Here is a 27,306-nt window from a genome sequence, read left to right as displayed (position 1 = left end):
CGAGAGCAAGCGGGCGGCAGCATAGTGAACCGGTGTCTTACCCTCCGCACCCTCAATGTCGGCTGTGGGAGGCACCCCTGGAGCACAAAGACTGAAGGTGGCCGGGCGAGGAGAGGGACGACGGTTCGCTGGACGATCCGGACGGAGGTGACGGCTGGAGGCCCTGCAGCAGCCTGGGGCTCGCCTGGATCAGGCACCGCTCCAGGAGACCGAGCGCACAGACCGGACTGGACTTTGCAAATGGCGGCAAAACCAGGTGGCCTTTGCATGCGGTCTCAATGGGCTTTCTATGCACTTTGTACTAATTGGGGATTGTGCTTGGCTATGGCATTACTTTACTGAGCTGTATGCAGAAAAGAATTTCACTCTATATCTGCACATGTGATAATAAAGAACCATTGACTCTGCCACTGTAACACCTCACATGGCAACACTCCCTGTATCATCCTGATGTCACCTGTCTTTATCTTTGCGAATTCATCTCAGTCAAAGAAGGCTCAAGGAACTGCAGATGCTGGAATCTTGAGGGAAGCACATAGTTCTGGAGTAACTCAGCGAGTTAGGCAGCATCTGTGGAGGGAATGGACAAGCGGTGTTTCGAGTTGGAACCCTTCTTCGGACTGATTGTAGTAGGGGGGGGAAGAGAGCTGGAAAAGATAGCTGGGGTGCAGGGTAAAGCCTGGCGAGTGATAGGTGGATACAGGTGAGGGGTGGGAGTTGATTAGCAGATGTGTGGGCTCTGATAAAAATTAGAGACAAAGTGTGTCAGAGGAGGAGAGTCGCCTGAAATCTATGTCTTTAGCAGTCTGAAGAAGGGTCCCGACCTGTAACGTCACCTCTCCATGTTCTCCAGAGATGCTGCCTGGCTTTTTTCAACATATTTTCCACGTTAGCAATAAAATTTACAAAGAAAATGTGGAAATTATTGCAAAATTGTCCGCACCATAGAGGCAACAGTGAAAAGGTTTTCAAAACAGGTCCCCACAAACACTCTTTGGCCTGGCTTTTGACCAGATGTATCTGATTAAGCTTTGCCACACTGAAGTGTGTAGGATAGGAATGAAATAGAGGTTGCTGGAGAGATAGAAACATAGAAACATAGAAAATAGGTGCAGGAGGAGGCCATTTGGCCCTTCGAGCCAGCACCACCATTCATTGTGATCATGGCTGATCATCCACAATCAGTAACACGTGCCTGCCTTCTCCCCATATCCCTTGATTCCACTAGCCCCTAGAGCTCTATCTAACTCTCTTTTAAATCCATCCAGTGATTTGGCCTCCGCTGCCCTCTGTGGCAGAGAATTCCACAAATTCACAACTCTCTGGGTGAAAAAGGTCCTTCTCACCTCAGTTTTAAATGGCCTCCCCTTTATTCTAAGACTGTGGCCCCTGGTGCTGGACTCGCCCAACATTGGGAACAATTTTCCTGCATCATAGAACAGTACAGCACAGGAACAGACCCTTCAGCCAACAATGCCCATGCTTTAGCACATCAAGGCTTCTCTCCCACCCACCCACCCTGGATCCACACCAGTACGCATACAGAGCCAACAGATGATGCCATGCCATTGCCACTGCCCTCCGTACGGTATTACTCCACCTAGAACAACAGGGAGCATATGCACAGCTGCTGTTTGTTGATTACAGCTCTGCATTGAATACAATCGTACCCAGCAGACTGGTCTCCACGCTGTCCGACCTGGGCTTCGAGCACAACACCTGCCTTTGGATAAAGGACTTCCAAACAGACTGGCCGCAGTCAGTCATGATGAGCCTCCACCACTCTCCCACTCTGTCATCCAGCACAGGGGCTCCACAAGTCTGTGTGTTGAGCCCCGGCCTCTACTCTCTCTATACCTCTATATCTACCAACCCACAACACCAACACTATCATTACATTTGCAGACGACACGACAGTGGCGCGGGGCTGATCACTGAGGGCGATGGGTCAGCTGACAGGGAGGAGGTACAGAGGCTAACAGGCTGGTGCTCGGAAAACAACTTGGGCCGCAACACCAAATCAACAAAAGAGCTGATCGTCGACTTCAGGAAGAGGCAGGGTGACCATCCCCCACTGCACGTAAGCGGGGAAAGAGTGGAGAGAGTCTCCAGTTTCAGGTTCCTGGGCACCCACGTACTAGAAGATCTCACGTGGTCAACCAACACAACCTCTCTGGTTCAGAAGGCACAACAGCGGCTTCACTCCCTAAGAACACTCAGGAAAGTCAACCTGCCACAGCAGCTGCTAGTGTCCTTCTGCCGCTGCTCCATTGGAGAGTGTCCTGACACACGGGATCCTGGTGAGGTGCGGCAACAGTTCTGCGGCTGACAAGAAGGCTCTGCAGAGAGTCATCATCACAGCCCAGAAGATCACCAACACACTTCTGCCTGCCCTGGACGACATCTATAGCTCCTGTTGCCTGCGGAAGGCATCCTGCATCCTCAAGGACCCATCTCACCCCGCCCATCCCTTGTTTGCCCATTTGCCCTCAGGAAAGCGCTACAGGTCCATCAAAGCGCACACCACAAGACTAACAAACAGTTTCTACCCTGAGGCCATCACCACACTGAACTCTGCACTAAAAGCACACCCCCCATAGACAATATTTATACTGTACAATACCTACCTCTGTGCGATACTGATATATTCACTTATAATATTTATTTTTATAATACTATTGAGTGCAATATCTTATATTCTGACAAGGTGCAATATCATATATTCTGATAAGGGTGCATACGTCGGCATAATGTGTGTGTGTGCGTGTGTGTGTGAATCTGTGTGTATGTGTCACAGTGTGCGCACAAAGTGTATCAACAGTTTATATTTTCCTCACTCTTTCACTGTTATTTTATTGTTATTTTTTTATTATTGTTATTTCGTCGTATGCGCCATGACAGTGACAATAAAGAAAATTTGAATTTGATTTGATTTGAATTTGATTTGATTTGAGCCAAGTTAAACCAATTTCTGCTTGCTCATGATCCATGTCCCTCCATATCCAAGTGCATATCCAAGTGCCAGGACAGAGTTAGATATAGCTCTTGGGGCTAACTGAATCAAGGGATATGGGGAGAAAGCATGAACGGAGTACTGATTTTGGATGATCAGCCATGATCATATTGAATGGCGGCGCTGGCTCGTGGGGCCTACTCCTGCACCTATTTTCTACGTTTGCTTCTATCTAAAAGCTTAAACGCCACTATTGCATCTGTCTCCACCACCACCCCAGGCAGCGCGTTCCAGGCACAACCACCCTCTTGTCCCACACATCTCCTTGAAACATTGAAGATTTAGGCACAAAATGCTGGAGTAAGTCAGCGCGTCAGGCAGCATCTCTGGAGAAAAAGAACAGGTGATGTTTCGGGTCAGGAACCTTTCCTCAGACTTCAGTATAATCATCTTCTGTATTAACCAGCATCTGCAGTTCCTCCCAACACATTCTTTAAACTTTGCCCTTCATACATAGAATAGTGCAGCGTAAGAACAGGCCCTTCGGCCCATAATGTCTGTGCCAAACATGGCGCCAAGTTAAATTGACCTCCTCTGCCTGCACCTGATCCATATCCCTCCATATCTAAATGCCTCTCAAACACCACTATCGTATCTGCCTCCACCACCACCCCTGGCAGCACGTTCCAGGCACCCACCACTCGATGGGTAACAAAACTTGCCCTGCACATCTCCAGGAAACTTTGCTCCGCTCACCTTAAAGCTGCGCCCACTCGTCTTTGACATTTCCCCGCTGGGAAAAATCTCCGAGGAAGGAAATCTTAGAAGCCAACTCATTTACCTAACAACCATCAGTATGGCAATCTTCTTGTGCAAATCCTCATCACATTTGTTACTTGATTACACAAATTCAATTTCCTCTTTTTGTGTGCTCAGAAATATCGTCAGAGTTTAGCCTGAAAGTTGGTTTTATTGGGAGAAGGCCACAAACATGCTTCAGAAGGTGGTGCAGGGAGAGAGAGGGAGAGAGAGGGAGAGAGAGAGAGAGAGAGAGAGAGAGAGAGAGAGAGAGAGAGAGAGAGGAGAGGGGAGAGAGAGAGAGAGAGAGAGAGAGAGAGAGAGAGAGAGAGAGAGAGAGAGAGAGAGAGAGAGAGAGAGAGAGAGAGAGAGAGAGAGAGAGAGAGAGAGAGAGAGAGAGAGAGAGAGAGAGAGAGAGAGAGAGAATACTGTAGAGTTGCTGCTGAAATGCAGCTCTGAAAGCTGCTGTTAATCCCAGTGCATGTTATTGTCGTCATCCATCTTCCATTGAGTATTCTGTTGCCATAGGTCATCCATAATTTCATGGCTGGATATTTGTGGAGCTGCAGATTTAGGGAACACGAGGGAAATCTTTGATCACCAAGAGAGGGCAGGAAAAGGAACGTATTGGGCTCGCCGTCCAACCAATCACCTTCCACAAGCCACTGCGTTGCAGGACTGGGATTTATTTTTTACTTTAAAAGTTTAATAAATGAAGTTACTCCAGCACTTTGTGTCTTTTAGACACAAAATGTTGGGGTAACTCGGCGGGACTGGCAGCATCTCTGGAGAGAAGGAATGGATGATGTTTCGGGTCGAGACCCTTCTTCCCGAAACGTCACCCATTCCTTATCTCCAGAGATGCTGCCTGTCCCGCTGAGTTACTCCAGCTTTTTGTGTCTACCTGCAGTTCCTTCCTACACTACCTATTAAAGACGCAGTCATCGACAACCCATAGGTAGCACAGTGGCGCAGTTGGTAGAGCTGCTGCCTCACCACGCTAGAGACCCGGGTTCGATCCTCACTGCAGGTGCTGTCTGTGTGCGGAGTTTGCATGTTCTCTCGGACCGTGTAGGTTTCCTCCGGATGCTCCGGTTTCCTCCCACATCCCAAAGACATGCAAGTTTGTAGTTAATTGGCCCTCGTGTGGTAGGACATAGAACTAGTGTATGGGTGATCGATGGTCAGTGTGGACACAGTGGGCCGAAGGGCCTGTTTCCATGCTGTATCTCAAAGCTCTCTAAGCTGTAAACTAAGCTTTCATAAGCCAATCAACGGTCAAGTGTGTTCAATTGTCACATGTACCGAAACAAAACAAGGAAATTCATAGTTGTAGCAGCAAAATGGTTCCGTACGTACAATACCCAATCAATAACATAATAAAACAAGTTAAAAAAGTTCAGTAAGTTAAAAAAATATATTAGTGCAACAAAATACATCCATTGTGCAACCAAGATAGTTTGTAGTTCGAAGTCTAGTTGGTGTTTACAGTGTTCAAAAGCCGGATGGTTGCTGGGAAGAAGCAGTTCCTGAATGTAGAGGTCATGGTTTTCAGATTCTTCTACCTTCTTCTCGATGGTAGGAGTGAAAGGAGAGCGTGGCCAAGGTGGTGTGGATCTCTGATGATGCTGACTGCCTTTTTGAGGCAGCGCTTCCTGTAGATCCCTTCGATGGTGGGGAGGTCAGTACCCGTGATGGGCTGGGCAGTGTTCACCACTTTTTGTGATCTCCTTCGTTCCCGGGCGTTGGAGTTGCCGAACCAGGCCGTGATGCAACCAGTCAGTGTGCTCACTACTGCACAGCTGTCGAGGCTGAGGAGAGTCTTCATCGACAGGCCAAACCTCTTCCATTTTCTAAGGAAGTAGAGGTATTGATGGACTTTCTCTAGGATTGCGAGTCCAGGACAGATCTCCAGTGAAAGACACCAAATGCTGGAGTAATTCAGCAGGTCAGGCCTCATCCCTGGAGAACATGGAGAGGCGACATTAGGGGTCAGGGCCTTTCTTCAGACAGATGGACGCTGCCTGACCCACTGAATTCCTCCAGCGCTTTATACTTTGTTCAAGATTCCAGCATCTGCAGTTCCTTTTGTCTCCTTCTTAGCAAAGCTCTCTGGATGAGAACATTTCCTTTTGTCAAGTGTGACAGAGACAGAGCCAAGAAGCTAAACAGGCTTCAAACATAATCTACTAATGTTTAGTCAATAAATATATCTATGGAATAAAATGATGTCAAATGGGAGACTTGCATGGTAAATAAACAACCGCTTGAGCAAATGGTCAGTTTCCATGTAAAAACATTGCCGTGTTTACAAAATGCGGTGTCTTTAAAAAGAATAAACCATGACCTGGAGTTGCCTGGAGGCACAGGGAACTGCAGTTGCTCGAATGTTGAGCAAAACACAAAGTGCTGGAGGAACTCAGCAGGTTAGGCCGCATGTATGAGAACGCACACCTCCGGATTCACGGTCAGTTTCTTCCCCGCTGTTATGAGGCAACTGAACAATCCTGTCAACAATTAGAGAGGGGTCCTGAGCTAGTATCTACATCACTGGAGACCCTTGGACTATCTTCAATTGGACTTTACTGGACTTTACCATGCACTAAACGTTATTCCCTTTATCATTTATTCGTACGCTGTGGACAGCTTGATTGTAATTATATATAGTCTTACCGCTGACTGGATAGCACGCAACAAAAGCTTTTCACTGTACCTCAGTATGCATGACAATAAACTAAACTAAACAGTGGAGGAAATGGACAGATGACTCTTATTTACAAAAGTAGACACAAAGTGCTGCAGCATCTCTGAAGAACACGGAGGCTTGGGATCCTTCTTCAGACCGCTGACCAAATGGTTTTCAGATAACTCTTTATCTGAGACCCTTTTGTTGTCCTTTTCACCTCCAGCGTTTGTCACTTACTCCACCCATCCGCCAATCAAACCCCCTTCTCGTGCATCCACCCATCACTCACCAGGCTTTGTCCCGTCCCCACCTCTCCCCCCCCCCCCCAATACAATCAGTCTGAAGAAATGTCCCGACCTGAAATGTCTGTCTGTTTCCTCCGCAGATGCTGCCTGACCCGTGGAGTTCCTCCAGCACTTTGTGTTTTGCACCGAGAATTCTCACCAGTTTGTGCTGGTATTTGCTCACGCACTGGGGGCGGCACAGTGGCGCAGCGGTAGAGTTGCTGCCCCACAGCAGCAGAGACCCCGGTTCAATCCTGACTACGGGTACTGTCTGGATGGAGTTTGTACGTTCTCCCCATGATCTGCGTGGGCTTTATCCGGGTGCTCCGGTTTCCTCCCACACTCCAAAGACATAGTACAGGTTTGTAGGTAATTGGCTTGGTATAAATGTAAATTGTCCCGAGTGTGTGCAGCCCGGAATGGCGGGACTGTCGTATGTTGAAAGGCTGGAGTAATTAGGCTTGTATACACTGGAATTTAGAAGGATGAGGGGGGATCTTATTGAAACATATAAGATAATTAGGGGATTGGACACATTAGAGGCAGGAAACATGTTCCCAATGTTGGGGGAGTCCAGAACAAGGGGCCACAGTTTAAGAATAAGGGGTAGGCCATTTAGAACGGAGATGAGGAAGAACTTTTTCAGTCAGAGAGTGGTGAAGGTGTGGAATTCTCTGCCTCAGAAGGCAGTGGAGGCCAGTTCGTTGGATGCTTTCAAGCGAGAGCTGGATAGAGCTCTTAAGGATAGCGGAGTGAGGGGGTATGGGGAGAAGGCAGGAACGGGGTACTGATTGAGAGTGATCAGCCATGATCGCATTGAATGGCGGTGCTGGCTCGAAGGGCTGAATGGCCTACTCCTGCACCTATTGTCTATTGTCTATTGTCTATTGTCTATAGCGTTAGTATGTGGGGATCGCTGGTCGGCGCGGACCGAAGGGTGTGTTTCCTCGCTGCATCTCTAAACTAATTGTCAAAAAAAAAAATCCGCCAATCTGACGTATGACATAAAGGAGTTTTAATGATATTATATTGAAAGTAAATTGCGTTTCTGTAAAATTTGAGGAGGCAATGTTCAACAAGTTGTCTTCTGCCTCAAAAGTGGACATGCTCCCAGGTGAAACCTGTACCAAACAAGGACATTCGCCAAATTAAGCTTCAAATGGTAAAAACAATAACCGACCCAAGGAAGGGATTCATCAAATCCACTGAAGTTTGCAAATAATTCAGCAAGATGTTTAAAGTTATTTTAAGGACGTCAAAATCAAGTTCCTCACAAGTGGTGGCCTAGATACTTTAATTAAAAATACTTATGTTTCATGATAATCCTATTTTCTGCTGGATTAATAACTAGGTTATCATGTTTAAGCACGTCAATTAATATTTTTTTGTGAAGTGAAGTTTCAGAACAGTGACCAACCGAACAAGTTAATGAAGGAAAGTGGTCAAGAAATTGGACATATTTGGAAGAAACGAGGACTCCCGTCCCAACCTGAAACGTCACCTATCCGTGTTCTCCAGAGATGCTGCCTGACCCGCTGAGTTACTCCAGCACTTTTTAGATCTTTTGGACATATTTGGACTTGATTTTCACATACAGAAACCTACTTTGGCATGTAATAGTTTCCAGCATGTCATAATTTCTGGCGTATAATCATTTCTCGTGTATAAACATAATAATTCTAGGACAATTGGCGTGTTACTTCCGAGCAGCGACGTTTGCTGGATGTTGTATGTAAATCTAATGATATCATTACATAGAAACATAGAAAATAGTTGCAGGAGTAGGCCATTCGGCCCTTCAAGCCAGCACTGCCATTCAATACGATCATGGCTGATCATCCAAAATCAGTACCCCGTTCCTGCTTTCCCCGCATATCTCTTGAGCTCTATCTAACTCTCTCTTGAATACATCCAGTGAATTGGCTTCCACTGCCTTCTGTGGCGGAGCTTCACAACTCTCTGGATGAAAAAGTTTTTCCTCATCTCTGTCCTAAATGGCCTGACCCCTATTCTTAAACTGTGATCCCTGGTTCTGTACTCCCCCAGTATCGGGAACATTTTTCCTGCAGCTAGCCTGTCCAATCCCTTAAGAATTTTATATGTTTCAATAAGACCCCCTCTCATCTTTCTAAATTCCAGTGAATATAAGCCCAGTCGATCCATCCATTCAGGGTGCAGCGGGCATTTCAATGTTGACCGAGAGGAATTGGCGGCAAAAGGTGAATGAATAACTCTGCAGAGATAATTTACGAGGATGTTGTCTGGGACTCGTGGTCCAGGGCTGTCTGCATAGAGAGTTTGCACATTCTTACTGTGACTACAGGTGATCCAGTTCCCTTCTACATCCCAAAGACGTGCAGGTTTGTAGGTTAATTGGCCCGCTGCAAATTGCCCCGAGTGTGTAGGAAGTGGATGAGAAAGTTGGGTTCCAGAATTAGTGTGAAGTCACAAGAAACTGCAGTTGCTGGAATCTTGCTTAGAACACAAAGTGCTGCAGTAACTCAGGGGGTCGGGCAGCATCTCTGGAGGACATGGATAGGCGACATTTTGGGTTGGGAACCTACTGCACACAAGTGTGAATAAGCGATCGATTGTCAGCATGGACCCGGTAGACAGTAAGCCCCGTTTCCATACTGTATCTCTAAACTCTAAGCGCCTGAACCAAGGTGAAAGCCAGCATGATGATTCTTTGCATCGGATATTGGGCAAATTTTCCAATCGTCTGAAGATGACTCTACACTGGTTGACTGGTCTACTATTTAACACGTCAGGAAAGAAAGAACTCCCGCTTTTCAAAATCAGTTCCTAACATTGAAATTATGAGGAGTTAAATAGGAGTTAAAAAGTAACTCAAATCTGGTTTCCAATAGCATCAATCCAAGGTGCATAAGTTCTGAACCATCAAGCCTCTTCCTCCCTCCCCAGATGCTGCCTGACCTGCCGGCAATCACGGGCATCTTCGGATTTTATTTCAGATTTCCAGCATCTGCAGTCTTTTTATTTTGTTTCTCGACGGGGAAATATGTTTACATTCAAGCATCATTTTGGCTTTGTTCATGGTGTTTTGCTTCAGGAGGCTGAGAGTGTAATGTGTTAATTCATGACTGTAGCACAGAATCTCAACTGACTGGTACTACCAAGGGAAAACAGCATTGCAGGGAGGTACTGATCTCTGGCCTATATCCAACCAAACCCCCTCACGTGTACCCACCCATCACTGAAGGTGGGTCCTGACCAAAAACGTCACCTATCTATCCCCTCCAGAGATGCTGCCTGACCCCCTGAGTTACTCCGGCACTTTGTGTCTTGCTCAAGATTCCAGCATCTGCAGTTCCTGTGTCTCCACCTATCACTTGCTTGACTTTGGCCCGCCCCCACTTATTTCCATCCTTCTGCCCAGAGTGCTGGAGTAACTCAGGGGGTCAGGCAGCATCTTTGAAGAACATGGATAGGCATTCTCCAGAGATGCTGCCTGAACCGTCGAGTTAATCGGTCACTTTATGCCCTTTAGTAAACCAACATCTGCAGTTCCTTGTCACTACATCACCTATCCATCTTGTCCAGATTTGCTGGCGCACTGAGTTACTGCACCACTGTCTTTTTTTTTGTAAACCAGCATTGGAGGCACAGTGACGCAGCAGTAGAGCTGCTACCGGACAGCGCCAGAGGCCCGGGTTCGATCCTGACAGCGGGTGCGGTCTGTACAAAGTTTGCACGTTCTCCCTTTGACCGCGTAGGTTTTCTCTTGTTTCCTCCTACACTCAAAAGATGTGCAGGTTTGTACAAAAAAAATTTGTAAATTGTCCCTCGTGTGTAGGATAGTGCGGGTGTACAGGGTGATCGCTCATTGGCGCGGCCTTGGTTGGCCGAAGGGCCAGTTTCCGTGTTGTACCTCTAAAGTCTAAAGTCCATAGTTCCTTGTGTCTATCATTAAACTTGTTACCATCACCATTCTGTTGTTACAGCCTTTACTGAGCTCTTAAAGATAGCGGAGTCAGGGGGTATGGGGAGAAGGCAGGAATGGGATACTGATTGAGTCACATTGAATGGCGGTGCTGGCTCGAGGGGCCGAATGGCCTACTCCTGCACCTATTGTCTATTGTCTACCGTGCTCTACCTAGCTGCCACCTTTCAATATTGCATTAGTGACTGGACTTCTAAAGATCTTTGTTCGCTGTAACACACTTGGGATTTCAATGCAAATCGTTCAGGCTGTGGTTCATTCTGGTCTGTTTGGTTCAGCAAGACAATGTTTTGCAAAACTGCAATTATTCTCATGAGAATTTGTGTGACGCAAGGCATATGATCACGCTCCCTCCTTCTCCACAAGTGCCAAAAATAAAGTATTTTCCTCAATCTTCATTTATGGTAAAACTGCCCGAAGGCTACAAGTAAACTTGCCAGACGGAGACAAAAGGAACCGCAGATGTTGGCTTACAAAATGTAGAGGCGGAGATTGTTAGGTTCTTGATTAGTATGGGTGTCAGGAGTTACGGGGAGAAGGCAGGAGGGTGGGGTTGAGAGGGAAAAATAGATCAGCTATGATTGAATGGTGGAGTAGACTTGATGGGCCGAATGGCCTAATTCTACTCCTATAACTTATGAACTTATGAACCTATGAATTTTGACTATTTTTAAGCAAACGTCATTTGTTTCGTTTCAATGGAATGTACAAACCACGGTTCTCTGATGTAATATCAAAGGAAGACTACTAGTAATAATTTCCAAAGATTATTTCACTACAGCTAATTCACACGAATATAGCTGACCCTAACATGTACACCAGGAGATGTACTCCATCATGTACAACCAAGCTTAACTCAAACGACTGGCCAAGATTGTTTCACTCAAAGGAATCAAATAACACTGCTTAACAAAACAAGATTTACACTGGAAAAATCTTCCCCAAACCAGAGTGTTGGAAGGAGCTACAGATAGCTGGTCTTTACTGAAGATTGACACCAAATGCTGGAGTAACTCAGTGAGTCAGGCAGCATCCCCGGAGAAAAGGAAAAGGTGACGTTTCAGGTCGTAACTGTTCCTCAGACTGAAAAATAGCATTGAGGGAGGGTGGGGAGGGAGGACTGGAGGTAAGAAAAGGCCTCAACAAAACAGGGCCGGCAACAGATGACCTCAGGCAGGGTGGAGTCCACAATGACCCATGCTTGGCTGGGGAAGCTATGCCTATGAGAGGTATACAAGGAAGCAAACAGTGTGCCTAGTAAGACGACAATGGTGGGGGAAGGGGGGGGGGGGGGGGAGAGAGGGGGGGGGAAGAGAGGTGGGGGAGGAATTGCAGGCGTTACTTGAAATTAGAGAAATTGACCGTGTGAGTTTCCCCTGGGTGCTCTGGTTCCCACCCACATCCCAAAGGCGTGCGGGTTTGGCGGTCAATTGGCCCTCTGTAAATTGCCCCCGGGTGTGTAGAGAGTGGGTGAGAAAGTTGGATAACATAGAACCAGTGTGAAGTCACAAAAAAACTGCAGATGCTGGAATCCTGCACAGAACACAAAGTGCTGGAGTAACTCAGCGGGACAGGCAGCATCTCCGGAGGACATGGATAGGGCAACATCTCGGGCTGGGACCCTTCCGCAGACAAGTGTGAACAGGTGATCAGTGGTCAGCTGGGACTTGGTGGAGAGAAGGGCCTGTTTCCATGCTGCAACTCTAAACTAAACTAAAACTCTCAGCACATGAACCAAGGTGAAGACCACCCTAAATTGGTTGTCTAAATTGGTTGTCTAAATTGGTTGTCTATGTACCGGATGATCTTGCTTTCCTGGTCAAACCTGTACCACCGTTTTTCATCACTTCCAAGCTATCTCTTCAGTTATATTACGTGACTTGCAGCTCAATAAAGTACGTAAATAGATTTCTTCCGTCAGTTCATATTAAATTGGGGATAATGCAACTGTACGCAGTGAACTGTGGTTCATTTTGATTTCCTGGATAATAAAAGCCAGTCTCGAATACGCTTAGGTACAATAACATCGTTTATCTACAACCTTCAGGGGGAAAAAAAAATACACCTGAAAAGTGAGCGGCGAAAGAGAATCGCCAAATCTTTCAGTGTAAAGAGAAGGCATTTATTCTTCTGGAGAACGGCCCCGATCCAAAACATCATCTACTCACGTTCTCCAGTGATGCTACCTGACCCGCTGAATTACTCCAACAGATTTATCCCACCTTTCCCATGCTGGCTCTTTGAAAAAAGCTGTTAAGTGGATAGAAGGGTTTAGAGAGCTACAGGCAGGAAAATGGGACTAGTCCAGAATGCCAAATTGGTCGACATGAGCAAGATGGGCTGGTGGGTCCCTTGCCATGCTGCACAGCTCTATGACATATCCCACTATGTTTCTATGCTGCACAGCTCATGACATATCCCACTCCCTTTATCTTTACATATTCATTCTCCTCCCCTGACGTTGGTGACCCTTCTGCTATTACCAACTTGATTCATTTCTATATATATATTAATTGGAAGGTACAACATAGAAACAAGCCCTTCGGCCCACCGTATCCATGCCGATGACCGATCACCCGTCCACACAGACAGCACCCGAGTTTCAGGGTGGGGTGTGCGCGTGTGCATGTGCGTGTGTGTGCGCGTGTGTGTGGAGTTTGTACGTTCTCCCTGTCATCATGTGGGTGCTCCTGTTTCCTCCCCCATGCCAAAAACGTGCCCGTGCAGGTTTGTAGGGTAATTAGCCCTCTGCAAACTGCCTCTAGTGCGTAGGGAGTAGATGAGAAAGTGGGATATCTTAGAACTAGTGTGAACAGGTATTTGATTGTCAGTGTGGACACGGTGGGCCTATTTGTATGCTGCATCTCCAACCTAACTCGTAACTCCCATCTAATCCAACACAGTGTTGCGACCACATCGATATCGCATTGATTCAAAAACTGAAGCAAGAATAAAATTAGCAACAGCAGAGCAGCAGCAAAGTTGCTGCCTCCACAGCGCCAGAGGCCCTGGTTTGATCCTGACTACGGGTGCTGTCTATACGGAATTTGTACGTTCTCCCCATGACCGCGTGGGTTTTCTCCGAGATCTCTAGTTTCCTCCCACACTCCAAAGACGTACAGGTTTGTAGATTAATCGGCTGGTAACATTGCAAATTGTCCCCAGTGTGTGTAGGATAGTGTTAGTGTGCGGGGATCGCTGGTCGGAACAAACTCGGTGGGCCGAAGGGCCTGCTTCCGCGCTGCATCTCGAAACAAAACTAAAAGAGCGCAAGAGCTAGCAAATGGCGTGCAAAACAAAACAGCAGCCTTGCAATGGGAGCTCCTGTTCTCCTGTAATCCTACAAGGAGCACCATTAACTAGAGAACAGACAATTGTTTTGAAAGTCACCGTTAGATCTTCATTACTGTCGGGGACCAAATCAAATCAGAAGTATCTGGAATCAAATCCAAGCCCTCAGCACTAGAAGGTCCACAAATTACACTGAGTGACTCACTCAGGCACAAGAAACTGGTGATGTGCAAAAGGAGGGAAAGAAAATAACACAGCAGCAAACAGAGGGAGGGTTTGATTTTTCATTTAAAACACAGGACCGATCTGATTCTTTGCACAGTCTTTTACCTAGAGTAGGGGATTCAAGAACCAGAGGTTTAAGATGGGGGGGGGGGGGGGGGGGAGGGGGGGGGGGAGGAGGGAGAGGAGGAAAGGGGAGGAGGGAAGATTTAATAGGGACCGGAGGGGAAATTTTATTTTTACACAAAGGGTGGAATATGGAATGAGCTACTGGAAGAGGTAGTTGATGCAGGTACTATCACAATGTTTAAAAAACATTTGGACAGCTAGATGGATAGGATATATTTAGAGGGATTTGGGCCAAACGCAGGCAGGTGAGAGTAGTGCAGATGGGGCATGTTGGACCGCAGGGGCCTGTTTCCATGCTGTGTGACTCTATTAAAAACAATCCAAGTCTATCCAGCCTCTCCCTGTAGCTGAATCCAGTCAACATTCCGGTAAACTTCTCCAGGGCGGTGAATCTGTGGAATTCATTGCCACAGAAGGCTGTGGAGGCCGTCAATGGATATTTTTTAGGCAGAGATAGATAGATTCTTGATTAGTACAGGTGTCAGGGGTTATGGGGAGAAGGCAGGAGAATGGGGTTAGGAGGGAGAGATAGATCAGCCATGATCGAATGGCAGATTAGACTTGATATTCTTCTCCTATCACTTATGAAACTTCCTCTTCAGTCTCTCCAAAGCCTCCACATCCTTCCTGCAATGGGGCGACCAAAACTGCACACAATATTCCAAATGCAGCCGATCTAAAGCCCCGTGGAGCTGCTTCATGACGTCCAGACTCTTGTATTCCAAGCCGTAAGCAATGAAGGCATTGATGGGGCAACAGGCTAAACACTGCCCCTCGGTACACGTGATAACAACAAAAACCTAAACCCAAGTATTTGCACCGACTTTCGAGAACTCTCGAACCCCAGCTTCTGAAGTAATCCTCTCCAGAGAGCTGAGTGCTGACGTGGTTTCTATCTTTCAGCAGCTTCCATGCGGAGGGTTATTTCAGGGACTGGGTGAGTAATGCACCATGCCGGAGACGTGCTGTGAATGTGGCTAGTCTGTAAACCTTTCATTGCTATTCTTCCAGTGGTCTGCCTTTCGAAGTGTCCCCAAATAAGAAGCATGCAATACTTATTCATTCTAAGACAGGCACGGAAAAGCTGGAGCAACTCAGCGTCTCCGAAGAGAAGGAATAGGTGACGTTTCGGTTCGAGTCTGAAAAAGAATCCCGACCTGAAACATCACCTATCCATGTTATATAGAGATGCTCCCGACCCGCGGAGTTACTCCAGCACTTTGTCTTTCTTTTTGTAAATGTGCATCTGCAGTTCCTCGTTTCTAAATGTTCTTGTCATGTTAGATTCTTAAATACAAGATATACCCACACGCGGCTCAATAGGTATGGTATATCTAATATGTTTGGATAGCATGCAAAACAAAGATTCTCACTGTACCTCGGTACACGTGACAATAATGAACCTAAAGTGAAACAGATACGTTTCGTTTAGGCACTGCGAAGAACACTTTGCAAAAGACAAATTACCAACGATTTTTGCATAACTTTTATGATCAATTACTTTTTGATCGATGGTTTTGAGCTTGCCAGAACTCACAAAAAAATCATGCACCGTCTTCCAAAACTATACTGGATTCTCATGACTATAGGCTCACTGTATTTTTTACAAATGTAATGTTTACACTGACTGAGCCTGTACATTCTAGGGAAAATCCCTCCATCTGTAAACTGTGTTCACACCCAAAGGTAACACCATGACCCTTTTGCTCACAAGTTACTTGACCAGACTTCACACAATCCTGACCATGTGGGGACCACCTCATGGGTCTTTTGGCCGTAGGTATTGCCAGTGATTCAATGAATAGGGCAGCACAGTGGCACAGCTGGTAGAGCTACTGCCTCACAGCACCAGAGAGCTGGCTTCGATCCTGACTGTCTGTGTGGAGTTTGCACGTTCTCCCTGAGACCTGGTGGGTTTCCGCTGGGTGCTCCGGTTTCCTCCCCCATCCCAAAGACGTGCGGGTTTGTAGGTTAATTGAGCCTCTGTAAATTGCTCCTTAGTGTGTTGGGAGTGAATGAGGCAACATAGAACTGGTGTGAACAGGTGATCGATGGTCGGCGTGGACTCGGTGAGCTGTAATTCTAAACTAAACTAAAAAAATCAAATTGGCTCATATCAAAGAAATGGAGACACAAGATAGGCTCAAATCATGGAGTCATTGAATAAATCAAATCAGCACAAATCAAAGAAATGGAGAACCATTGGGGCTACGAACCAAAACGCAGCCTCTCCATTCCCTCCACAGATGCTGCCTGGCCGGCTGAGGTCCTGCAGAACTCAGTGTGTAGACCGAGGCAATGTGCAAGACATGGGAGAGTGAACCGGAACAACAGGAAACTTCTTTGCTACATCCATGGCCCCACAACTAGGGGCAGTAGTGTCTACTTACAATAGCACAGACCATCTCCAGTGAGAAACAAAGAAACAACCCACTTAACAATGAAACCACACCATCACTCAGGGGTAGATATGGTGGATGTTCAGAATCCGTATCACTGTGCGCTGACAAGATATGCCTGCAGTTTATGTTATTTGGGCTAACACACTGGTCAGATTTTCATCCAAGGTCGAGTCAAATACCAGCTGATATTTAGAGAGAGACACAAAGTGCTGGGGTAACTCAGCGGGTCAGGTAGCGTCTCTGGAGAAAAGGGATGGATGACTTATCGGGTCGGACCCCTTCTTCAGACTCAGAAAGTCTGAAGAAAGATTCCAACCCGAAACGTCACCCATCCTTTTTCTCCAAAGGTGCTGCCTGACCCACTGAGTTACTCCAGCACTTTGTGTCCATCTTCAGTATAAACCAGCATCTGCAGCTCCTCCCCACACATCCAGCTCATATTTATTTTATTCAATGACTTTGGTACCTTCAAGGCAAAGAAACTAAATGGCTAAACGCTGTGTTACTCTATGTTTGCAGACTGATAAAAGGTGGATATTGTGTTCGTGTTTCCGTTCGCATGTCAACAAAACTTCTTCAAACCTTGCAGCCAAACACCTAGCAATGAAAATACTGGCTAATCTTCCGTCTAATTCTTCGTCTGTTAACAGGTGGCTATTCAGTCACGGTCCAGGTACATTTTACAGGGCATAGAACTGTACCACACAGGAACAGGCCCTTCAGCCCACAGTCCATGCCCAACCTGATGCCAAGTTAACATGGTTGGTATATGGAACAAGCTGTTCACACAAAGGGTGGTGGGTGTATGGAACAAGCTGCCAGAGGAGGTAGTTGAGGCAGGGACTATACCAACATTTAAGAAACAGTTGGACAGGCACATGGATTGGACAGGTTTGGAGGGATATGGACCAAATGCAGGCAGGTGGGACTAGTGTAGCTGGGACATGTTGGCTGGTGTGGGCAAGTTGGGCCGAAGGGCCTGTTTCCACCCTGCATCATTCTATGACTATAAGATTCAGAGGGCAGAATACAGTTCTCAGCATTGTAGTGCATCAGTTCCAGAGACAAAGTCCAATGCCCGCAATGGAGTAGAGGTGAATCGGACAGTACCCTAGCTTATGGAAGGACCATTCAGAAGCCTGATAACGGAGGGAATAAGCTGTTCCCGAGCCTGACGGTGTGCACTTTCAAGCTTCTGTACCTTCATCATGAAAATAGACCTGAACATTCTGGGCACCATTCTCCCTTGTCTACTTTTCCGAGTGTCACATACGCAATGTGTGTAATGCTCATCACAGTGGTACAAATAACCGAGCGACCTACTAGCTGTGAAACAGAGAGTCTATTCTTCAACTGCGACTAAAGTGCTCCTTTCTGGGCACTGAGGTTTGGCTGGTTATTTACGTAGGACACTGTCATGCTTGTAATGGAGATTGTTTGTGCGTATCCGAGTGATTTTCACCTCCGGGATCAATGCTCTGATCTCCACCTGACCTTTAAGATCAAGATGAGACTCGATATTTTTAAGAATTTGAAACTTGTTGGGTACAAAATGGCACCAGAAATGTGGTGACTCTGTGTACTGCCTCAGTGAAGCATTTTATTCTTACACGACAATCATTGCGCTCCTGTACTCTGTATGATCGGGCTTACGTACAGTACAGTTTTACTGAATTGTACCAGAACAAAGAATGTCACTGTATCCAAGTAAACTAAGCTAAGGGTACTATCAGAAAATGCACAAGGACACTAAAATCAGGGAAAAAAAAGGTTAAAGGTACATTTTAGCAAGAGAAGATAGACACAAAATGCTGCAGTAACTCAGCAGGTCAGGCAGCATCACTGGAGAAAAGGAATAGGTGACGTTTCGGGTCGAGACCCTTCATCAGACATTTGCACATTTAAGCAAGTCAGCACATACTTCTGGGCCCTCTGATTAAACTAAACGCAGTGCTCCTTTCTGAGCGCTGTGGTTTGGCTGGTTATTTGCGTAGGATACTGTCATATTTGTAATGGAGATTGTTTGTGCGTATCTGAGTGGTTTTCACCTCTGGGATCAATGCTCTGATCTCCACCTGAGTTGTGACCCTGTGCCTCACAATGGCTGTGGCACTTGTGAACAAGACTGGCCTCCCCACCATCGAAGGGTCTGCAGGACAAGCTGCCTCACAAAAGCAGCCAGCATCATCACGGACCCACATCACCCTGGCCACGCTCTCGTTTCACTCCTGCCATCGCGGAGAAGGTGCAGGAGTCTGAAAACTACGGCCTCCAGGTTCAGCAACCATCAGGCTCTATACCAACGCACAACACTAACCTCAACTATAAACTTCAATGGAAGATAGACACAAAATGCTGGAGTAACTCAGCAGGACAGCCAGCAGCTCTGGAGAGAAGGAATGGGTGGCGTTTCTGGTGGAGGCCCTTCTTCAGACCTGCAATCTCGTACCGAATCGTCACCCATACCTTCTAACCCGAGATGCTGCCTGTCTCACCGAGATACCTCAGCTTTTTGTGTCTATCTTCGGTTTAACCAGCATCTGCAGTTCTTTCACATATGAACCTCTTGAACTGTCTTTGGATGCAGTACTGACTTTGGGTTCTTTGCACTAGTGTTGTGGTTGTTAATTTATTGCAAGTTTGCTTATTATAAGTTACCTGCATGTATTGCATTTACAGGCCTGTATTTTTGCTGCAAATAAGAATTTTGTTTTTCCATTGTCAGTACATACGACAATTGAACACTCTTCACTCTTGATCGCAGGGAGGAGGAGGGGGGGGGGGGGGAAGAGTGGGGGAAATTCCTGCTCTACTCCCCAACCATCACCGATTTGCCTTCCCGCCATGGCGGCCTTATGCACTGTACAATGGTTTCCAACCGGACCTCTAAGCCAATGGTTCTCCGGCCAACACTCCGTTCAGAATGGTTCAAGAAGGTGTATGCGGGTTGGCACGGTGGCGCAGCGGTAGAGTTGCTGCCTTAAAGCACCAGAGACCCGCGTTCCATCCTGACTACAGGTGCTGTCTGTACGGAGTTTGAACGTTCTCCCTGTGACCATGTGGGTATTGTCTGGGTGCTACGGTTTCCTCCCACACTCCAAAGATGTACAGGCTTGCAGGTTAACTGGCTTCTGTAAATTGTCCACAGTACGTAGGATGGAACCAGTGTGAACGGGCGATCACTGGTCGGCACAGACTTTGTGGGTCAAAGGACCTGTTACCACACCGTATCTCTAAGCTAAACTAAGCAAAGGGTACCATCAGAAAATGCACAAGGCCACTAAAATCAGGGAAAAACAGGTTAAAGGTACATTTTAGCAAGAGAAGATAGACGCAAAATGCTGGAGTAACTCAGCGGGTCAGGCAGCATCACTGGAGAAAAGGAATAGGTGACGTTTCGGGCCGAGACCCTTCATCAGACATTTGTACATTTAAGCAAGTCAGCACATATTTCTGGGCCCTCTGATTAAACTAAGCGCAGCGCCGACGCGAGGATAACGGCTCCAGTTTCAGTTTAGTTTATTGTCACGTGCACCGAGGTACAGTGACAAGCCTGCTATCCAGTCAGCAGAAAGACAATACATGATTACAATCGGGCCTTTTACTTTGCACAGATACATGATAAGGGAATAACGTTTAGTGCAAGGTAAAGCCAGAACTTTAAAACCAGGATGAGACTCGATATTTTTTAAGAATTTGAAACTTGTTGGGTACAAAATGGTGCCAGAAAAGTGGCGACTCTGTGTACTGCCTCAGTGAAGCATTTTATTCTTACACGACAATCATTGCACTCCTGTAGTGTGTATGTTCGTGCTTATGTACAGTACAATTTTACTGAATTGTACCAGAACAAAGAATTTCACTGTATCCAGGTACACGTGGCAATAAAGTACCATGAAAGGCACGTAACATAAAACGGTGAACAAACCAGAATCTGAACTTTGGATTCAGAAAAATGTAACTTCCAATTCACACCATAATATTGGTCTCCTGGCAAAGTGCAATTGATTACTGCTATTAAAGTTACCCTATGGACTGTATAAATTACCACATTAACAATCCAGTTTGTTGACAGCAGTTTCAAGTGAGTTACATTTTTGGGGATCAACACCTAGCTTGGAGTCAAGAACATAACTCATTACTCATATTTCGCTTGGGCAGCTTACACCCCAGCGGTATGCATATTGACTTCTCTAACTTCAAGTAACCCTTGCTTTCCCTCTCTCTCCATCCCCTCCCCCTGCCCAGTTCTCTGACAAGTATGACTGTCCCCGATTACATTTTATCTCTGTTTGCTTTGTCATCACTTTCTCCTAGCTAAAATTGATCTATTCTACATTTTCCTTGAACTGCATCTCTTTTGATGTCTCATTTTCACACCCGATCCTTGCTTGTCTCTGCGTCTCCCCTTCCCCTGACTCTCAGTCTGAAGAAGGGTCTCGACCTGAAACGCCACCCATCCCTTCAATCCAGGGATAGCTGCCTGTCCTGCTGAGTTGTCCCAGCATTTTGTGTCTATCTTCGGTGTAAACCAGCATCTGGAGCTCCTTCCTACACATAACTGAAACCTACATCGCTGTGTAACAGCGAAGGAGGGTTTCCTGGTCAGATGTACCACGCTTCAGATGAACCCCACCAGTACCGCTATTTCACTGCACAGTTGCATGTGAAAGATTCAACACTTTTTACTCACGCGAGCAAAGATTCTCTCATTCTCCTCACTGGCACTCCCTCCTTTGGCAAAATGCAGCAAAAACCCATTAGTGCCATCCATGTGCTGTCTGCAGACATGTCCAGTGTACAACAAAAAAAAGGCACACAGTGCTGGATTGACACAGCGGGTAAAGCGGCATCTATGGAGAACACGGTTTGGGTCATAGAGTCATACAGCGTGGAAACAGGCCCTTTGGCCCAACGTGCCCACACCGACCAACATGTCCCATCTACACTAGTCCCACTTGCCTGCGTTTGGCCCATATCTCTCTAAACCTGTCCTGTCCATGTACCTGTCTGTTTGCTTCTGAAACTTTGCAATAGCCCCTGCCTCAACTACCTCCTCCGGCAGTTCGTTCCATACACCCACCACCCTTTGTGTGAAAAAGTTACCCCTCAGATTCTTATAAAATCTTCCCTCCCCCCCCCCCTCCACCTCACCTTAAACTGATCCCTGATAGTCGGGACTCTCCCAGTGACGACCCCTTCTCCCGTCTCCAGCGTTCCCCCTCCTGCTAGACCCACCCCCCCCCCCCGCCCCACCAGCCGGCCTTCTACCCTCTCTAGATCTTTTTCTAAACTCACCCAGCCCTAGTATGGCTAATAGGGCTTTGTAGTTTGAAACCGTCTGATATTAGTCCAGGGGTACTAACTAGGATTTTTGCTTTATATAGAATTGTTTTACGCATTGATTTGACAGTGACAAATGATTCCAAGTTCGGAAGTGTTGCTAGGAAAAAGACTGAGTGTAATCCGTCAGCTGAAAGACCTGGGAGTTTCATGTAGCAGAGGGATTGGGAACTCCCTCCACGGATCGACATAACATTGCAGTAAACGTTTCTAAGTCGTGCCTTCTTGCCCATACTTCTAACTGTGGCTCATTGTGAAAGTTGGTTCCAAGTATTAAATACGAATGCTGCCTCCAAAAGGAAAGGCAGAGAAAGGAGATATCTGATGAATATATTGACACGGTTGCCACCTAATGAGACCGCACGGATTTGGTCCACCAAACACACTCGAGGTCAAATCCTAGTGGACGTCAAATTCTACAGGGCACGGCTTTAAGGTGAGAGGGGCAAAATTGAAAGGAGATGTTTGTGGCGAGTTTTTGTTTACAAAGAGGGCGGAGAGTGCCTGGAATGTGCTGACGGGGATGGTGGTGGAGGTAGGCAGACCATGACATTTACAAAGCATTTAGATAGGCCGATGGCTATGCAGGGAATGGAGGGATATGGATTATATGCAGGCTTTCATGGCATCATGTTCAGAACAGATAATGTGGGCTGAAGGGTCTGTTCCCGTGCTGTGCTGTTATATTGTCTATGTTCGAAGATCACTCCAATGATTTTGACCCAATACTCTGCAGATCTCACTATGAACGCATGATAGTCTTGGCGTTCTCAATGTGTTTGACCTCAAATGCAAACCAAAACCAATGCAAGTTTTAAAACAAAACAAAGTTATCTTAGATACAACACAAGAACATGGAAGATAGCAATCCAGACAATGGGGTTAAATAGCTAACAAATCGTTTTATTGCTTTCCTGCCTTGTATCCCCCTTTTATCCTCGTGCTTGCTATTCTACGAACCTCAAAATTGGCAAAATGACAATCCCGGTCATGAGACGTTATATATGTTTTCAGTTCCTGCATCAAAGTCTTCTTTTATTGCTGCGTTCGATAGGACAGAACCCTATAATATGCTCATCGTACCCACCCTAAATTTGCTTCTTTTAGAAAAATACACGGATGCAGAATGAAATATTGGCAAGTATCTGATAGTGAGTTGGCAGCACCACTCTCACCGTGGCTGACAAACAACCGTCCACAACCCAATTGTTTTGCTTTAGTTCTCATAGTTATAAATGAGTCGCTTGAATTTAACTCTTGATGAGAACCCTCAAGTGTAACCCTTGGGTGCAGCCGTAAAGTTGCTGACCGACGGTGCCAGAGACCCGCGTTCGATCCCGACTACGGGTGCTTGTCCGTACGGAGTTTTGTACGTTCTCCCCGTGACCGCGTGGTTTTCTCCGAGATCTTCGGTTTCCTCCCACACTCCAAAGACGTACAGGTTTGTCAGTTAATTGGCTTGGTGCAAATGTAAAATTGCCCCTGGTGTGTGTAGGATAGTGTTAGCGTGCAGGGATCGCTGGTCGGTGCAGACTCGTTGGGCCGCAGGGCCTGTTTCCGCGCTGTATTTCTAAACTAAATTAAACTAAACATGCTCTTGTCCCAGTGTGTTAATGGCAGTACAATAAAGGTCAGCACTAAACCTACTAACAATGAGAAAACTTCCACCAGCAGATAATACCATGCTTATTATAAAGAGAGAGACGTTGGAATCAACTTAATCAAACCAGTCTCCATTTCTATGCTGCTTTGTTATACTTAAGAAATATTTTTTTGATTACCCTCTTATAAGCTGAAGGCATTTATGAAATCTCTAGGCCTGTAGTTCAGTTTAGTTTATAGATACAGTGCAGACACAGGCCCTTCGGCCCAACAAGTCGACACCAGCCAGCGATCTCCCCATACACGAGTACTATCCTACACACTAGGGACAATTACCATCTTTATCAAAGCCAATTAACCTACAAACCTGCACGTCTTTGGGACGTGGGAGGAGATCGGAGTAGCCGGGGAAAACACAAGCGGTAACAGGGAGAACCTACGAACTCCGTACAGACAGCACCCTTAGTCAGGATTGAACCCGGGTCTCTGGCGTTGTAAGGCAGCAACTCTACCGTTGCGCCACCGTGCCACCCTAAACTACTCACTGGAGTTTAGAAGGATTGAGGGGAGATCTCATTGAAACCTACCGGATAATGAAAGGTGTAGATAGAGTGAATGTAGATAGAGGATGTTTCCAGTAATGGGAGAGACTGGGGACCAGAGGGCACAGACTCACAATAAAAGGACACACCTTGAGAATGGAGATGAGGAAGAATTTCTTCAGCCAAAGGATGTCGAAACTGTGGAATTCATTGCTACGGATGGCTGCGGAGGCCGTCATTGGGTATTTTAATCAAGATTCTTGATTAGTAAGGATGTCAAAGAGTACGGAAGAAGGCAGGAGAATAGGGTTGAGAGGGAAAAATAGATCAGCCATGATTAAAAGGCAGAGTAGGAGGAGTGTCGATGGGCTGAATGGCCTAATTCTGCTCTTACATCTTATGGTCTTAGCTGAATGTTTAATATACAGGGTCATGCATATCAGACCATAGGGCTTTACTTGAGTGAAATTAACATTTTTTAATACCTAGATAGACACAAAAACCTCAGCGGGTCAGACAGCATCTCTGGGGAAAAGGAATCGGTGGCGTTTCGGGTCGAGACCCTCCTTCAGACCCGATCCAAAACGTCACCTATTCCTTTTCTCCAGAGATGCTGCCTGTCCCGCTGAGTTACTCCAGCATTTCGGTTTAAACCGGCATCTGAAGTTCCTTCCTACATAGTTTCTAATACAAAAAAATTATTTCCCAAAAGAGAACGGCGTACAAAAATAACAACACTTGGATAACATTTTAAAATATTTACTACTTGTTAAACTTGATCGATATGCTCACAGCTGACAAGAATTGAATTCAAGGTTTATGGCTGTTCATTGTCGAAAGATTTCAACAGCAAAGGGGCCAAGAACAACATATGCTTAAATTTTCTAATATGTCTATTCATGCATCCTGCCAATGACCCATGAAGACTCGGTGAACTTTTTCATGGATTTCTAAATATTGGTCACCTCCAAGTGAAAAGAAGAATTATTACACATTCACTCAAAACACTTCTACAGCAAAAAAAAAACCTCACGGCTGATTATTGTTGGTGAGATTAGTTAGGCTGCTTTTTCAAAGTGCCTTAATAGAGATAATCCCTTCACACCACAAACGGTAATTACCTTTGATTGCAAGTTCTTTACACTTTTTTTTTTTAATGTACATCGATCTTTTGATAGAAAGTGTAGCCAATATCCGCAATCTTTCCCCTATTCCCTTGCTCGGCTCTACTTTTTTTTTTTAAACCCTGTATTCTGCTAATTATTTATCGATTGCAACAAACATAGTTCCACATGTCAAAGAGCACAAAATATGAAGCTTATTTTTTTTTTTTTAAACCGCGTTCCTTTAGATGTTTACAAGACCATGCGAAATGGTCATTGGATTTACATACCGATCATTACTTAAAATTGCGTTTTATGAAGAATTTCCTTTACTGCCTACAAAAATATTTGTTTTCCTTGTCAGGTGTGCCACAACTTTTTTTTTTTTGGCGGGGGGAGGAGGTGGATATTTCACAGCTGTAGATTTGGCTAATAATTCTTTCCTTGGTATTTCAGACTAAACTACAACACATTTCTACAATTTTCCTTTTAGGTTTTTGTGACTCTCACGGTGAACGCACACACGGATTCTACCGACAGTATTTCGAGCAGGGAAGTGTATTAGTGTTACATACACTATATATATATATATTTTTTTTTAAAGACAACCTTACACACAAATGCGTTCTGGAATTGTTTTCATGCTTTGGAGAAATCTTGCTAGGGAACACTCAATTTGCAAAGGTGACAGTCAGACCAGATTAGAGCACACATTGTCAATCTATACTCTTGAGGGATTTATTCACAAAATGCTGGAGTAACTCAGCAGGTCAGGCAGCATCTCGGGAGAGAAGGAATGGGTGACGTTTCGGGTCGAGACCCTTCTTCAGACTGAAGAAGGGTCTCGACCCGAAACGTCACCCATTCCTTCTCTCCCGAGATGCTGCCTGACCTGCTGAGTTACTCCAGCATTTTGTGAATAAATCGATTTGTACCAGCATCTGCAGTTATTTTCTTATACTCTTGAGGGGAGACCAGATGGAACTAGGACACACAGCCTTCTACAGAGTGAGCGAGCAGTGCTTCTCGGAGCTTCAGACGGGGCGAGTCCTTACCTGGTCTCGCTGCTGGATACAGGGCAGTGATGTCCTGCGGTGAGGTTTGGAGCCCAGTTGGTGGTTCGGCATCTCGGCGGTGATAACCGAGCTGGACCTCCTTCGCCTCTTGATGACTGGGACTTTGTCCTCGCCGGACGCTGGCGTTCCCTGGGGTAAGATGCGCACGGCGTACCTGGCCAATATCACGCCCAAAATGCCCATCAGGTAAGCCAGGAAAGGTCTCCAACTTGCCCGGACCCGCTCCAGGGACAGCAGGGACACGGTCCTCAGCAGGCTGGTGAAGAGGATGGTGCAGACTCCCTGGCTCACTCTCAACACCATGAGAGTGGCGGCGGCCAGGCAACTCAGCAGCACGGCGGTGGCCCCGAACGACAGGAGCTGCTCCTCGCCCACCAGGAGAGCTTGCAGGAGGGTCTCGGCCAAGGAGCAGGCGGCCAGCAGCTTGGGGGCCAGCTCGCCTCTGCCGCAACCCCTCAGGTACAGGGCCAGCCAGAAGAAAGCGCTCATCAGGCTGAAGAGGGGCAGGGCGGAGTGCAGGAGGGTCAGGAGCCCGGGAGGCAGTCTCCAGCAGCCGCCCACCCAGCTCAGTGAGCCCGACACACAGGCGGCCAGCACCGACACACAGGCGACCAGCACCGACACACAGGCGACCCCCGCGGCCAGTGAAGACAGGCGGCCGCCCCTCACTGCCCCGTCCCACAGCGGGCAGCCCCGCTCCCCGTCCCCGTCCCCGTCCCCGTCCCGGCTCAGGGCAATGGCACAGCCCCGCACGTATCCGTTCCGTGATCCCCCTCCGCCCCACTCCCGCTCCCGCTCCGGGCTCCCTTTACTCCGGGGCGAAGCGGGCTGCAGCCGCCATGCCATCCTCTCCTCTCGGTGCCTTGTAGAAAGTTTCTCTCTCTCTCTCTCCCTCTCTCCCTCCCCCCTCC

The 27,306-nt window shown here is 46.7% G+C and overlaps 1 protein-coding gene across 2 annotated transcripts in view; it reads right to left on the bottom strand.

Moving 5' to 3' along the window:
• pde3a (phosphodiesterase 3A, cGMP-inhibited) overlaps positions 1-26,979 on the bottom strand; it is a 384,185-nt gene extending 357,206 nt beyond the window's left edge. For both annotated transcript variants that reach the window (XM_078419978.1, XM_078419979.1), the window contains exon 1: positions 26,375-26,979. In XM_078419978.1, the coding sequence (XP_078276104.1) occupies positions 26,375-26,884 (510 nt within the window). In that variant the 5' untranslated portion in view covers positions 26,885-26,979. The remainder of the gene's footprint in view (positions 1-26,374) is intronic.
• Positions 26,980-27,306: the final 327 nt, after the last annotated feature.

The sequence above is a fragment of the Rhinoraja longicauda genome, chromosome 23, assembly GCF_053455715.1.
Source record: "Rhinoraja longicauda isolate Sanriku21f chromosome 23, sRhiLon1.1, whole genome shotgun sequence".
Lineage (NCBI taxonomy): Eukaryota > Metazoa > Chordata > Chondrichthyes > Rajiformes > Arhynchobatidae > Rhinoraja > Rhinoraja longicauda.
The sequence above is the reverse complement of the archived record's forward strand: the minus strand, read 5'-3'. Positions and strand labels throughout refer to the sequence as shown.